Genomic DNA, 15,187 nt, shown 5'->3' with positions numbered 1-15,187 from the left:
CCCCTCCCGGCGTGGGGTCAGCTGCGGATCTCAGAGACATGCTCCCCACTCCGCTACCCAAGTCACTCATAAACGTATGGAAGAGTACCGGCCCCAGGCCTGGCCCCGGGAGCCCACTAGACGCCCTCCCAGTTTGACCACTGGTCGCTACTTTTTGAGGAGGGTCTTTGCACCAGTTGTGCACCCATCTCGTGCTGATTTCTTTGAGCCCTCATTTCCCTGGCCTGCTTATGGGGATGTCAAAAACCGAACGAAAATCAAGCTCTACCTCGCCTTCGGCGTCTCCCCTGTGTGTTAGGCCCAGAGCATTGTCCATCTTCAGAACCACCCAGGGCCACACCTCCCACGGGGCTGCCCAGGGCATCAGCTGCTCCCCACACATTTCAGTCATTATTTTGATTCCCTTAGTTACGCTGCCAGCACCGAGCAGTAACCAGGATCCTGAGGTTTGCTGCTGCATCTTCTTTCTCTCGCCACTTCCGTTCTCTGTCTGAACGAGCCTTTGCTTCTGCTCGAAAGGAAGTAAGGGTGAGGGCTGTGGCCACAGCTGGTGACTGAGACTTCGGAGCGGGACGCGTGGCGGTCCGCTGAAGCCCACGATCACCAAAGGTACGTTTATTATTCTTAATTCTGCGGTAGCAGCCGGTGGCTCGGGTTAGCGATGGGCGTCCGGGAGCGGCAGGTGCCGTCTCCCCCAGAGATGTTGCAGTGGAAGATCAGGTCTTGTTCCGGGCAGTGCACAGACCCCGCTATTGTCTCTGTTGTGCCGGGCGCTGCACAGATCCCAGCCGAGATCAGGGCCCCTTTGTAAAAGGCGCTGTGCAGACCCTGACCGAGATCAGCGGCTGCATAAGCGGCTCATGACAGGCAGTCCCCATGCTTGCACTGTAGCTAGACTCAGGAAGGATCGGTCTCCCCACTGAACAGATGGGGGAAACCGAGGCATGGAGCAATGGTATGACTCAAGCAGGTGTCTGAGCCGGGGATAGAATGTGGGTGTTCTGAGTCCCATTGTTCCTGCTCAACATGGCCTTGCATGGCTAGATCATCGGGCTCAACGGGGAATGACCAATGGCTCCATGTCTCGTTGGCAGCCGGTATCAAGTGGAGTGCCCCACGGGTCGGTCCTGGGGCCGGTTTTGTTCAATATCTTCATTAATGATCTGGAGGATGGTGTGGATTGCACCCTCAGCAAGTTTGCAGAGGAGACTAAACTGGGAGGAGAGGTAGATACGCTGGAGGGCAGGGATAGGATACAGAGGGACCTAGACAAATTAGAGGATTGGGCCAAAAGAAATCTGATGAGGTTCAATAAGGATAAGTGCAGGGTCCTGCACTTAGGACGGAAGAACCCAATGCACAGCTACAGACTAGGGACCGAATGGCTCGGCAGCAGTTCTGCAGAGAAGGACCTAGGGGTGACAGTGGACGAGAAGCTGGATATGAGTCAACAGTGTGCCCTTGTTGACAAGAAGGCTAACGGCATTTTGGGATGTATAAGTAGGGGCATTGCCAGCAGATCGAGGGATGTGATCGTTCCCCTCTATCTGACATTGGTGAAGCCTCATCTGGAGTACTGTGTCCAGTTTTGGGACCCACACTACAAGAAGGATGTGGAAAAATTGGAAAGAGTCCAGCGGAGGGCAACAAAAATGATTAGGGGACTGGAACACATGACTTATGAGGAGAGGCTGAGGGAACTGGGATTGTTTAGTCTGCGGAAGAGAAGAATGAGGGGGGATTTGATATCAGCCTTCAACTACCTGAAAGGGGGTTCCAAAGGGGATGGATCTAGACTGTTCTAGCTATACTTCCTTTTGTTTAGTAATTTCACAGAGCGACCCCTAGTTCTTCTGTTATGAGAAGGAGTAAATAACACCGCCTTATTCACTATCGCCACTATCTCTGAAAACATTTTACGGTCCTCTCTCATATCCCCACTCAGTCGTCTCCTCTCCAAGCTGAACGGTCCCCGTCTTTCTAATCTCTCCTCATACGGCAGCCGTTCCATCCGCCTCGTCATGTTTGTTGCCCTTTTTGGTACCTTTTCCAATTCCAATAGCTCTTTTTTGCGATGGGCTGACCAGATCTGCACATGATATTCCACATGTGGGCGTCCCATGGATTTATATAGATCCAGGATGTTATTTTCTGTCCTGTTATTGGTCCCTTTCCTAGTCATTCCCAAAATTCTCTTTGCTTTTTTGACAGTTGCTGCCCATTGGGTGGATGTTTTCAGAGAACTCTCCACAGTGATTCCCAGATCTCTTTCTTTGGCGGTAACAGCTAATTTAGACCCCATTATTTTATATGTGTAGTTGGGATTATGTTTTCCGATATGCATTACTTTGCATTTACTTTGCTATATCAGCTTTGGAGCCTTAATACAAAAACTAACAACTTTAACTGGCAAATAAAATCCTTGCAGTATATTTGCTCAGTATCATTGTCCTTACCACGTGACACCAATCACTCTAAAACACCCACATACTTTTAAAATTTAATTTATATTGCCTTTTGGAAAATTATAAGCAAGCAAATATACGCCCTTTTAATTTGTGTATCTCATTTCTCACGAAAAAGTTGAGTCTAAAGTACTTGAGTTTCTCCTCAAATATTCTTCTAAAAGGTGGAATAACTAATAAATTTGAGAAGTTCGTTTTGGCACTAGCTTAAAAAAAAAGGAAGAACAAAAAGGTTTTTAAGGTGATAATTGGAAAGAAAATTTTACCATAGATTGGCCAACACAGGTTTACCATCAGCTCTAAGAAACCTGTAGGTGTATTTCCAGTAGATAAAAATGTTATCATAGAATATCATAGAATCATAGAATCTCAGGGTTGGAAGGGACCTCAGGAGGTCATCTAGTCCAAAGCCCTGCTCAAAGCAGGACCAACCCCAACTAAATCATCCCAGCCAGGCCTTGTCAAGCCTGACCTTAAAAACTTCTAAGGAAGGAGATTCCACCACCTCCCTAGGTAACGCATTCCTAATATCCGACCTAAACCTCCCCCACTGCAACTTGAGACCATTGCTCCTTGTTCTGTCATCAGCTACCACTGAGAACAGTCAAGATCCATCCTCTTTGGAACCCCCTTTCAGGTAGTTGAAAGCAGCTATCAAATCCCCCCTCATTCTTCTCTTCCACAGACTAAACAATCCCAGTTCCCTCAGCCTCTCCTCATAAATCATGTGCCCCAGACCCCTAATAATTTTTGTTGCCCTCCACTGGACTCTCTCCAATTTTTCCACATCCTTCTTGTAGTGTGGGGCCCAAAACGGGACACAGTACTCCAGATGAGGCCTCACCAATGTCGAATAGAGGGGAACGATCACGTCCCTCGATCTGCTGACAATGCCCCTACTTACACATCCCAAAATGCCATTGGCCTTCTTGGCAACAAGGGCACACTGTTGACTCATATCCAGCTTCTCATCCACTGTAACCCCTAGGTCCTTTTCTGCAGAACTGCTGCCGAGCCATTCGGTCCCTAGTCTGTAGCGGTGCATGGGATTCTTCCGTCCTAAGTGCAGGACTCTGTACTTGTCCTTGTTGAACCTCATCAGATTTCTTTTGGCCCAATCCTCTAATTTGTCTAGGTCCCTCTTGTGACAGGGTCGGGCCAGATGGCTACAGGAGAGTAATAGAAGGCAGATATATTAGCCCCAGGCTAAGTAGGTTCCTTTTCCCTGGGTAAGGTAACAGGGAAGTGCTTCAGAATTGATTCCTTGAGGACCTGCTCCATGATTTTTCCAGGGACTGAGGTGAGGCTGACTGGCCTGTAGTTCCCAGGATCCTCCTTCTTCCCTTTTTTAAAGATGGGCACTACATTAGCCTTTTTCCAGTCATCTGGGACTTCCCCCGTTCGCCACGAGTTTTCAAAGATAATGGCCAATGGCTCTGCAATCACATCTGCCAAATCCTTTAGCACTCTCAGATGCAGCGCATCAGGCCCCATGGACTTGTGCTCATCCAGCTTTTCTGAATAGTCCCGAACCACTTCTTTCTCCACAGAGGGCTGGTCACCTCCTCCCCATGCTGCGCTGCCCAGTGCAGGAGTCTGGGAGCTGACCTTGTTCGTGAAGATAGAGGCAAAAAAAGCATTGAGTACATTAGCTTTTTCCACTTCCTCTGTCACTAGGTTGCCTCCCTCATTCAGTAATGGGCCCACACTTTCCTTGACTTTCTTCTTGTTGCTAACATACCTGGAGAAACCCCTCTTGTTTCTCTTAACATCCCTTGCTAGCTGCAACTCCAGGTGTGATTTGGCCTTCCTGATTTCTCTCCTACATGCCTGAGCATTATCTCCTCCCTGGTCATGTGTCCAAACTTCCACTTCTTGTAAGCTTCTTTTTTGTGTTTAAGATCAGCAAGGATTTCACTGTTAAGCCAAGCTGGTCGCCTGCCATATTTACTATTCTTTCTACACATCGGGATGGTTTGTCCCTGTAACCTCAATAAGGATTCTTTAAAATACAGCCAGCTCTCCTGGACTCCTTCCCCCCACCCCCCATGTTATTCTCCTAGGGGATCCTGCCCATCAGTTCCCTGAGGTTGTCAAAGTCTGCTTTTCTGAAGTCCATCGCTTTTTACAATGGTGATCTGTTTTCTTTTCTTATTAAGTTACTCAGTAACTAGAAATAAAGTCTTACACATTGTAATATATTTATACAATGCATTCTCCAGCACAAATGAAACACCCTCCAGTTCAAGGAACTCAAGGTGTAAAGATTCAAATCATAAAAACGAATGTATAAATTGAACTTGTATTTACAAAGGACTGATCTAAAAGCCTGTTGTAGCCTCTGGAAACTGTTCAGTTTTATAATGTACTGTAGGAATCCTGAGTATGTACCTACAGTGACCCAACTGGATGATTCTCAATGTGCCATAATGAAAATACAATCTGACACGAGACGTGTTAAATGTTATCAAGAAAATTTGCCCTCTAAGCAATGTCATATCTAGGCCGTACTCAGATATTAAGGAAGTTAGGAAAGAGATCTATTCCCAGGCTGTAACAAACTGGTACGATTAAGAGCCTCCCAGGAACTGTGAAAAAGTCCCAGTGGTCCGTAGAATAATTGAAGAAAGAAACCATTTGTATTTGCTGATGGAGACGCCGAGGTACGGACAATAACGTCCTCTGGTTTCCATCATAAGAGACTGAATGTCTCAGGGCAGCACCGACGGTGACAGTGGAAATAAAACGGCCTGGCTTTGTGGGGGAGACTCGTGGAGATCAGCACCCACCAGGTCCCTTCTCTGGGCCAAGGCTGGCCAGCACTTGCCCTCCCCTGGCTCCCATCCCACCAGCGGGGGAAGGAGGAGCTATTTCCCCACAGGAAGGGCTTTGGGTGCCCTCTGGTGCCGGGGCTGCTAGCGCTGATGCTGGCTGCGGGGGGACGGGACTGAGGGGTGCCAGGCTCTCAGCCGCCCAGCCGGAGGGGGCTCTGCTCAGGGTGGGGGCGGACAGAGCCATGCAGACAGCTCCACTCAGACTCAGCTAAGGGCTGCGGCTTCCTCCGGCGAGAGCCTGGAGCAGCGGTTCGTTTTCCTGTTTGCACCCCGCTGTGGTAGGAAACTCGGGGGGTGGGGGGACGGAAGCCCCCCTTGCCGTCCCTAAATGGTGCCCGGGGGGATGTTGTGAAACCCAGAAGTATAACTGGGTTCAGAAGAGATCAGTTCCTGGAGCTGGTCAGGGACGCATCCCCCTGCCCTGGGGGTCCCTGAGCCTCCGACGCCAGAAGCTGGGACCGGACGCCAGGGGCTGGATCCCTTGATAATTGCCCTGTTCATTCCCTCTGAAGCACCTGGCACCGGCCAGGGCCAGACACAGGACTCTGGGCTGGATGAATCTTTGGTCTGACCCACTCTGGCCATGCTGATATATCTCCTAGTGGACTTAACTCGTTTCATTTTCTTTCTAGTCCCGGCCACATTCTAACTCTCAGGTTCAGACCCCCGAGGCTCAGAGACCTGATCGGTCCCAGCTCCCACGCAACAGGTCCGTGGCTGAGACGGGGCTAGAACCCAGGAGTCCTGGCTCCCAGCCCTGGCCCCTGCCCGCTAACCACCTGGCCTGTCGGCCCTTGCTGTCCTGCAGGCCCCACTCAGCGCCGATCACGACCCCGTGCTCTCCTCCGTCATGACGAAAGCGCTCCTCACCTTCTGTGTCCTCGCCGCTCTCCAGGCGACCGCGGCCGCTCAGAACAGAACGGGTGAGTCGCTGGCGGTGGGGGCGGCAGCCTGGGGGGGGGCCACCCCGTAGCGTGCAGGAGGGGGGTGGTCCCATTTTAAAGAGCCTGTGAGCCCTCTAGCGGAGCTCCCTGTGTTCTGCGGATGAGACACCCCCAAACCCCAGGTCGGTTGGAAAATGGGTGGGCGGAAGGGGGTTCCCCCAGCTAACATTTCAAGCTGTCCGGGGAAAATCGAAACATACAAAATTTCAATCCAGAAACGCTGCCACGGTGCCTCGTGGGAGCTGTAGTTCAGGGACCTTGTGCTCCTTCTAGGAGGGGAGGTGGGTCTATTGGTTAGAGCCGGGCGGGCTGGGAGCCAGGACTCCTGGGTTCTCTCCCCAGCTCTGGGAGGAGAGAGGAGGCCAGGATTTCTGGGTTCTAGTCCTGGATCTGGGTAGGAAGTAGGGTCTAGTGGTTAGAGAAGGGCCAGTTGGGAGACAGGACTCCTCGGTTCCCTCCCCCCCGCCCCACTGTAGGACGGGAATGGGGTTTAGTGAGTTAGAGAAGGGGGTCTAGGAGCCAGGACTCCTGGGTTCTCTCTCTGGCTCTGGGAGGGGAATGGAGTCTTGTAGTTAGGGCAGGGCAGGACTCCTGGGTTCTATTCTCAGGTCTCAGAGGGGAATGGCGTCTAGTGGTTAGGGCAGGGTGGCTGGGAGCCAGGATTCCTGGGTTCTCTCTCTGGCTCTGGGAGGGGAGTGGGGCCTAGTGGTTAGGGCAGGGGGGCTGGGAGCCAGGACTCCTGGGTCTCTCTTTGGCTCTGGGAGGGGAATGGGGTCTAGTAGTTAGGGCAGGGGGGCTGAGAGCCAGGACTCCTGGGTCTCTCTTTGGCTCTGGGAGGGGAATGGGGTCTAGTAGTTAGGGCAGGGGGGCTGGGAGCTGGGTGCATCATGAGACCTGTAGCCCAGGCAGGAGAATGGGAGCAGGAGACCGCTGAATTTCACCTCCCATGATGCACCAGGTGCCATTTCTGGCTTCGAATATGACCGTTTTTGGCCCCCGAAATCAATTCCGTTTCTGGCCGTTCAGCGTTTCGGCTGTGGGCGGGGTGTGGCAGAGTGCACTGTCGTGTGGGCGGGGAAAAACAAAGACAAAATAACGCCCCCCGCTACCCAATGGGCTGTGGGTGGGGAACAAGCCCAGCCAATCAGGAGGAGGTGAGGCCCAGCTGGCTCTGATCAACCACCAATCGCTGCCGAGGCTGCGGGCAGTGGGCGGAGCCTGAAGGCTATATAAGTCGGACCTTGCGCACTCCAGGAGGGCCGGGGGCGAGAGGTGACACACAGCAGAAGGGGTCACTTAGCCGCAAGCCCTAGAGATGGTGGCAGAGCTGGGTCTGACCCACGGCTCCTGGGGCAAGACGGTGCCACGTGCGGGCACCGGTCAGAGCCTCTGTGAAGAGACCGATGCACGGAGACCTCACGGGGAAAGGGGCCCGAAGCAAACGGCTGCCGATGATGGTGAAAGCTACGTCGATGCACCCCTGTTTTGTAAGAATTGCTCCGTCCTCTGCTTTCCTGTCTGCCGCTGGCCTCAGTTTCTGGGGCGGCTGGGTCGTCTGGGCCCCCAGGCAATCGGGGGGACGGGGGGTGACATCAGAATATTCAGCCCTTTGCCAAGGTCCATTTGCCATCCACGAATAGCCGGGATGGGAAATTTTCCGCCGCCGTCGGGACCCGTTGGGGTAACATTTGCGGGTTATCGGGGGAACGCAGAAGACGTCGCAGCCCCTTGGTGGTTTCTTCCGCTCCTCAGCCCTGGCATGGAACAGAGTGCCCTTGAGCGAGGGTGGCTGTAGGTGAGCGGGGCTATTGCACACTTACAAGGGCTTTTGCACACTCAGCCCTTTCCCCCGGGCCACTGGGTAGCAGTGCCAAGTCCGGGGGAAACTGAGGCACGCATCGGCTTCATAAAAACGTGGTGGAACGTGCCCACTTTGTCACAGCCCCTTCTTCCAAGGTAGGAAGCATTTACGCTGCGGTGCCATGCCTGTTTCCTATAACGGCTGTAGCGTGGACAGGGCCCAGGAAGGATAAGAGTCTCCCCAAAATTGGGAAGCCAGACGTTGGTTGGGTACAAAGATGAGTTTCTCCCCCCCCCCCCCCCGGCCCCCTCCCACCCCATCTCTCTTTTCAGGGATGCCTCTGGCCTGTTTCTATTGCAAAACTGGACAAAGCTGCCACCCGGCCCCCCAGGCCTGCTCCCCGCCCCAGGACGCCTGCATCATCGTTCGAGAGCACAACACGCTCGGTGAGTCCCCTCGCGGCGGCTGCGGGACGCGCCCGTGCGGCGGGAACCCTGCTCTTGGGTGCGTTTGCCACGCGGCTTCCTAGCTGGCGTGTGTCTGAATGCAGCCAGCGGAATCCAGCCCTGAAAGGCAGCGGGGAGCGAGGGGGGTGGGTGGGCTGGAATCGGCTCCCAAGGGCAGTCGTGGGGTCCCCATCAGCGGACGTTTTCCGACCAGGTTGGACGAACGCCCGCCAGGGCTGGTCTCGGTCGCCTTGGTCTGCCCTCAGCGCCGGGTGCTGGACTGGATGCCCTCTCGAGGTCCCTTCCAACTAGCGGTGGCATGGGGCACTCGCCAGGTGATCGCAGGGGGGGCCCCGGCAGCGAGGGGCCCCCCAGACCTGGGCACTCAGTTTCTTGTCCCCAGGGACGATATGACAGCCAAAGGGAAGTGCCCATCCCGCTCAGCGTCATGGCCCAGGGACGGCAGCCCCGCCCGGTGGGATGATGCCACACACTCCCCCATGGTTTGGGGGGGGCAATGCCAGTCTGGGCCCTGGAATTGAGCCTAGCAAGGAGGGCACCATGGGACGGACCCCCCACTGCTTCCAGCCCTGCATTCCTACAGAGACGGCTGGTGATGGTTATAAGGTGGCAAGGGGAGGGGGGTGCATCCTGGAACGAGCTGCGGCTCAGTGGCCGTCCTGCTGAGTGAGGAGCCAAGGAAAAAAATACAGAGGGAAAGGCTGGGGTTCAGGGCCCAAATCCGCTGGGGCGCCCGACTCTCCTAGGTCGGGGCCTTGGGCGGGAGGCCCCTCTCTCTGCCTGGGACGATCTCTCCCCTGGAGGTGCGATCCCCAGTCAGGCCAGGCATTTCTCGTTGGGAAAGAAACAAGGGAGACCCCCAGGCCCATCTAATCTCTGCTCTCGGAGCTGCTCTGTTGGGGGCGGCGAGCGGAATGGTCCCGGGGCTGGGGAGAAGTTGGCTGCGTTGCCCGGTGGTTAGCCCCCTCACCTGGCTGTGGGAGACCCGCCTCTGAGGATCTGCTCGTGCCGATATCTAGCGGGGACCGTGTGGGCGCGGTGGGTCCATCGGTGTAACCGGTGCGTGACGTCCCCTTCTCGCTTCCCGGCCTTTCCAACAGGCGCGGAGAACTCGGGCACGTACCAGTCCTGTGCCAACTCCCGCCAGAACCTCACGGGCTTCCTGGCTTTTTACTTCGGGGCCACGGTGGCCGTGGAGATCCAGTCGGAAATTTGCAAGACGGACGACTGCAACGCCGAGTCCACGCCCTCCAGTACGTGCCCCGGCGGCGGGTCGGATTTGCAGGCGCAGGGAAGCACCTGGGTCAAACCCCAAACCGCCGAGGGGCTGCTATTCCCGGCCTCGGGGAAAAGCCAGGAGATTGCTGAAGACCCTGGGGCAAGCGTGCGGTTGGGGGGGAGGTCATTTTTCATGGGAAGCAAGTGGGGATGAGACATGTCCAGGGGAGAGAGGGAAGTTTTAATGCCTTTGTCCTGGTAAGACCTTTCCTTGGATACTGTGGTCCCCCACCTTCAAGGCAGATGGATTCAAAGTGGGCCAGGTGCAGAGCAGGGCTTCTGGGCTGATCAGAGACATGGGGACCCGGTCTCAAGCGAGAGAGCTTGGTTTGTTTAGCCTGGGATAATGCAGGCTGAGAGGAGACCTGATTGCTCTCAGGGGGCGTCTTCTGGGGTGCAAACTGGACCAGTAAGGGGTCACTGCCCGCCCTGTAACCATGGGTGCCTTAAAATGCTCTACGTCAGCCCAGATGCCTGCAGCCTGCAGTCCCTCAAGTGTCTGTGGGCTGGGAAACTCTGACCCTGGTCCCCTCCCCTCCGTGGCTGCTGCTTGCAGAGGTGACCCCAACCCACGCCTCCCAGTCCCGGATTTCCCTAGTGCTGCAATGTCCGGACCTTTTCCGAGCCAGTCAGAGGCACAATCCGCTTTGTTTGCTCCTTTAAAGAGACCCAGCAGCTCGCCCTGGTACCGGCAGTTCATCATCGCTTCTGTTCAAAAGCAGCCCCGGGTGGGCTGAGATCAGTGGTTTTCAACCTGTGGTCCGCGGACGCCTGGGCGGGGCCACAGACGATGTCTGGGATTTCCAAAGGAGTCCGCATCTCCGTTCAGAATTCTTTAGGGGCCCGCAAATGAAGAGGTTGCAAACCTCGGATTTAGGTGAAAAAGTCAAACCGGTTTCTTAACAAGAGGACCTAGGCGACACAGACAAGGAGCAGGACTGGAGTTAGGAAGGGTGACAAAGAAATGGACCTAAAAAGACGCTTTTGAATGGCTCAGACTCAACCAGCCTCTGCTTTGGTTCAAGGTCCATTTCTTACCGACCCTTTTCTTCGATCCCTTTGGGTGAAGCACCCATCTCGGCCTCTGTCGCTGGACAGGCCCCAGCGGACTGGAGCTCCTGCAAGCGGAGAAAGATGGGTCCTTCCAGCGAGGCAGGTTGAAGCCCCTGGGAACTGCTGGGTTTTGTCTCTCGAAAGGAGCAAGGCAGACGCCAGCCCTGACTGGTCCGGCGTGTGCCCCAGGACACGACGCGGGGAAGCAGCCCCGAGGGACAAGAGCGATGGAAGTTGGTGGGGGAGGCGGGCGCAGGAACACACAGGCCGGGAAGCGACCGAGGCTGGAAGTCAGGATGTTTCTAGCCGCCAGAGGAGAGGGGTGGCGGGACAGCTGCCCGCTGGAGGAGTGGGGGAGCTGGCTGGCTGAGCGGGACGAGGTGCCGGGTGGATGGCCCGGGAGGGTCCTGCCCATCCTACGTTCTCCGGCCACGGTTTCTTCCCGGAGCAAAACCTTCTTTCTCCCGCTGCCTTTCAGGGCTGGCCATCAGCAGCGTCCGCAACGGGCTGCAGTGCCCGGCCTGCTACGCCCCGGGCTTCGAGAGCTGCGAGAGCTACGGGGCCCTGCACTGCACAGGAGGCGCCAACCGATGTGCTGACGTCGTCGGGACGCTGGCGCAAGGTGCGGCTTCCGCTGCTCCGGGGGCGGGTTAAACCCCCGGGGAGTCGGGGGGGGGGGGGTCCTGGGGCTCTTCCGGGCCGGCTGAGCAAGGGAGCCGGGGACGCCCCTTTGCTTAGCAACAGCCGAAACCAAAGAGGCCGTCAGTCAAAAGGAAAAGCTGCATCATCGGGCTCTGTCCTGGCTCCCAGGCCCCCCCCCCGCTCTAACCACTAGGCCCTGCACCCTTCCCAGAGCCAGGGAGAGAACCCAGGAGTCCTGGCTCCCAGCCCCCCCTACTCTAACTACTAGGCCCCGCACCCTTCCCAGACCCAGGGGGAGAACCCAGGAGTCCTGGCTCCCAGCCCCCCCTACTCTAACTACTAGGCCCCGCACCCTTCCCAGAGCCAGGGGGAGAACCCAGGAGTCCTGGCTCCCAGCCCCCCCTGCTCTAACCGCTAGGGCCCGCACCCTTCCCAGAGCCAGGGAGAGAACCCAGGAGTCCTGGCTCCCAGCCCCCCCTGCTCTAACCACTAGGGTCCGCACCCTTCCCAGAGCCAGGGGGAGAACCCAGGAGTCCTGGCTCCCAGCCCCCCCTGCTCTGACCACTAGGGCCCGCACCCTTCCCAGAGCCAGGGGGAGAACCCAGGAGTCCTGGCTCCCAGCCCCATCTACTCTAACCACTATACTCCCCTACGCGAGCCAGGGATAGAACCCAGGTGTCCTGGCTCCCAGCCCTCTCTAACCACTAGACCCCATGTCCTTCCCAGAGCTAGGGATAGAACCTACATGTCCTGGCTCCCAGGCCCCTGCTCTAACCACTAGATCCCATTCCCCATCTAGAGCAAGGGACAGTCCTGGCTCCCTGCTCCCTTGTTCTCATCACTAGACCCCACTCCCCTCCAGAGCCAGGGAAAGAACCCAGGAGTCCTGGCTCCCAGCCCCCCTGCACATTCCAGCAAGACTTGGAGTCCCTTTGCATATTTTTGGTGAACCGCTCTGGTCAAAAGGGGTAAAAATATTTTACCCCCTTTGCTGAGCAGCAGCAGAATTCTGTGGCCTTGTAGGTCAGTTTCCCACTGGAGGAGAAATCCGTGGGGCAAAGTCTAGTATTTCCTTAGGGCAGTTTGCTTGTTTACACTGTCTCCGCCAGTCCTGGAACAGAGGTGGATGCAAACAGCATGCTGGCTGTCCCCTTAATCTCTGTTCAAACTCCAAGGGATCTCAGGGAATATTTTTGAAGTCAGAGGTTCATGCAGAGAGCAATTTCTCCTGCTGCCTACCACAGCTGCCCTAGAAAGATACTGCATGAAAAAAACAGACCGCAAGCTTGTCCGACTAGGTGAAACATCTTCCCGGAGGGTCAGTCGCTTCATTGCCTCTGTAGAATGAGCACGCTGCACCTCCTAAGAACCCCCTGTGCCCCAGGGACTCCCTGCAACTCCCCCTTACTCCAAGTGCCCCCCATACCCGGGTACCCCAGGCCAGGGGCTCTGCATGGCCCCCTTTGCCATAGCAGAGATGCTGTCACGTGGCGTGCAGGACCTCCCTTTGCTGGGCCAGTGATAACGATTCAGAGGCCAGGGCCTCTTGCAAAGAAGAGTGGGTGCATCTTGAGGACCGCGCAGGAAGAAAAGCTGGGTTCCCCCAACCCCCCCGAGGTTTATTTTACCTCCATGCTTGATACTGGTTGCACCGCTGCTGGAATCCTGTGTCCAGTGCTGGTGTCGGGGAACATGGTGGTAAATTGCAGTGTGTGTGCGTGTGTGTTGGGGTGGTGTGTGTGTTTGCGGGGGTGGTCAGAGAAGAGCCATGAGAATGATCCAAGGCGTGGAAAACCTGGCTTTAAAGTCCAGTGGCCTACACTACCCAGGACGCCACCTTCGCTGATCACAGGGGTCCTTCCTGGCCTGAGAATTTATGAACCGGGTTGGGAGCTACCCCGAGGCCGCTTGGGCTTGGAGACGAGTCCCTGGAGAACCACCCGGGGCCCGATCATGGCATCACAGAAGGGGCTTAGGCCGAGCCGCGTCTGATCGGCTCTGGTTTCCTTACACAGGTGGAGTCGCGATCCCATTTGCAGCCCGGGGCTGCGCTACCCAGGCGGCCTGCGGCATCAAGACGCTGGAATCGGGGGTGTTCACCTACGAACTGACCAATGTCCAGTGCAGCCTGGCGCCCAAAGCGCAGCCCAGCAGTGCCACCCGGACTCTGGCCTGGGACCCCTTCACCCTGGGCAGCATCGTCCCCTGGGCCTCCCTTTTCCTCTCTGCCCTTCTGGGGCTATTCCTCTGCTGATGCCCCATCTGCGTGACTGGCTGCCCCACAGGCCATTAGTGTCTCAGTATAACCGGCATGCTCTGCCCTTCCCTGCCCCCAGCTGTGCCTCAGTTTCCCCCTCTCTGTAAGGGGGATAACAATGGTGACCTTCCCTTGCAAAGGTCTTTGGGATCCCTGGATGGGCAGGGGCTTGAGACAGAGTCTGATGCTGCCAGGAGGGGACTCTCTGCTAATTCCGCTGGAGTTTGGAGCAAAGTGCTGTGCATTATTAATATCCCCTCACAGCTTCTCCCCCAGCTTTCAAAGATCCCTGTGAGGGAACAGAACCCCGGACCCCTGACTCACAGCCTTCCCCCCCCCCCCCCCGCTCTAACCACTAGCCCCCACTCACCTCCCAGAGCTGGGGATAGAACCCAGGAGTCCTGGCTCCCAGCTCCCCGGAGATTCCAGAAAAGGTCCGAGCTGTCCTGTGCATTTCAAACTCCTCTGAATAAAGCATGACCAGAGATGCAATCGCCCCAGAGCGTCCGTGCATGCATGTGTGTTCGTGTGTACCAGCTCTGACCATGTCTCCTCCGCTTTCATGTGTCTCTGACAAACACCCGTGCTTCAGGGAGCAACTCTGCCTCCAGAGCTGACTCCGGTCAGAGGCTGCAGGGCACAGCAAACACACCTGCTGTTTGCACACTTCCCTCCACACAAAATCCTTGCACAATTCCCCCCCCCCGCCCCCCAAGAACTAGCAAAACCCCAGCACATCTCCCCACAAGACAAAACTTACTCCACAATCAGAAAAAGTCCTGCCCAGGCTAAGTGTAACAGCACCACCTGGTGACACCTTGCCTGCCCGAACGATATTCTGGAGTACCCCCTATTCACTATTTACCTGTTGTTATGCTGAAGGTTGCTAAGGGCTGCCAACGGGTGACTCTTGGGTGCAAAGACAGCCACAGACCTCATGAAAGCCGATGGCTGTGGCAAGCACCTGCCTTCAGGCTCAGTGCAAGGAGCAATAAAGCCCCTCTAAATAGCAGAGAGAGTTAGGAAAATGGAGGTGACCACCCAAGGCACGTGGCTGCTCAGAGTTGATCCCCGTGGTCTGAGGGGAACCGAGGCACTAGGAGGTCAACTGCTGCTGCCGTGAGGAGGAGGCAGGAAGCCAAGAGGACTAGTTTGTGGTTTCCTCCATCGCTTTTCGCTGCAGAGAGGAAGAGCAAAGGCCAAGAGACAACTGCAAAGATTCCAGCGTTGCCAGTGTAACCCTTCCGCCCGTCAGAGTTGGCAGCAACAAGGGCCGGGGTCAGTATCTAGGGGATCCATTCCAATAACACAATGCAAAACCGGCTCGAGCCCCCACCCAGTGACCTGGGACAAATCTATACCACCCCCGCTGGGTGCTTCCAAGAGGCAATTGTTCCCCTCTCCAAAGCATAGAGTCTGAGTGTAGCGAAAAGCCTTTTAATAACA

At 56.0% G+C, this 15,187-nt stretch overlaps 1 protein-coding gene across 1 annotated transcript; it reads left to right on the top strand.

Moving 5' to 3' along the window:
- The first annotated feature begins 426 nt into the window (after nt 1–426).
- Nucleotides 427–14,228, top strand: LOC102932339 (phospholipase A2 inhibitor and Ly6/PLAUR domain-containing protein). The gene is made up of 6 exons (XM_037883523.2): nt 427–609; nt 6,108–6,222; nt 8,377–8,490; nt 9,612–9,764; nt 11,321–11,464; nt 13,500–14,228. The coding sequence occupies exons 2-6, from the start codon at nt 6,150–6,152 to the stop codon at nt 13,736–13,738; spliced, it is 723 nt and encodes a 240-aa protein (XP_037739451.1). The 5' UTR covers nt 427–609; nt 6,108–6,149; the 3' UTR covers nt 13,739–14,228.
- The last annotated feature ends 959 nt before the right edge of the window (nt 14,229–15,187 follow it).

The sequence above is a fragment of the Chelonia mydas genome, chromosome 24 (genome assembly GCF_015237465.2).
Source record: "Chelonia mydas isolate rCheMyd1 chromosome 24, rCheMyd1.pri.v2, whole genome shotgun sequence".
Taxonomy (NCBI): Eukaryota; Metazoa; Chordata; order Testudines; family Cheloniidae; genus Chelonia; species Chelonia mydas.
Note: the sequence above shows the minus strand (reverse complement) of the source record. Positions and strands in the feature narration are given on the sequence as shown.

Excerpts from the sequence above, each read along its gene's own strand:
- LOC102932339 (XM_037883523.2), top strand. The coding sequence starts at position 6,150 with ATGACGAAAGCGCTCCTCACCTTCTGTGTCCTCGCCGCTCTCCAGGCG. Across the intron at positions 8,491-9,611 it reads TCGAGAGCACAACACGCTCG|GCGCGGAGAACTCGGGCACG; the intron begins GTGAGTCCCCTC and ends CCTTTCCAACAG. Across the intron at positions 11,465-13,499 it reads CGTCGGGACGCTGGCGCAAG|GTGGAGTCGCGATCCCATTT; the intron begins GTGCGGCTTCCG and ends TTCCTTACACAG.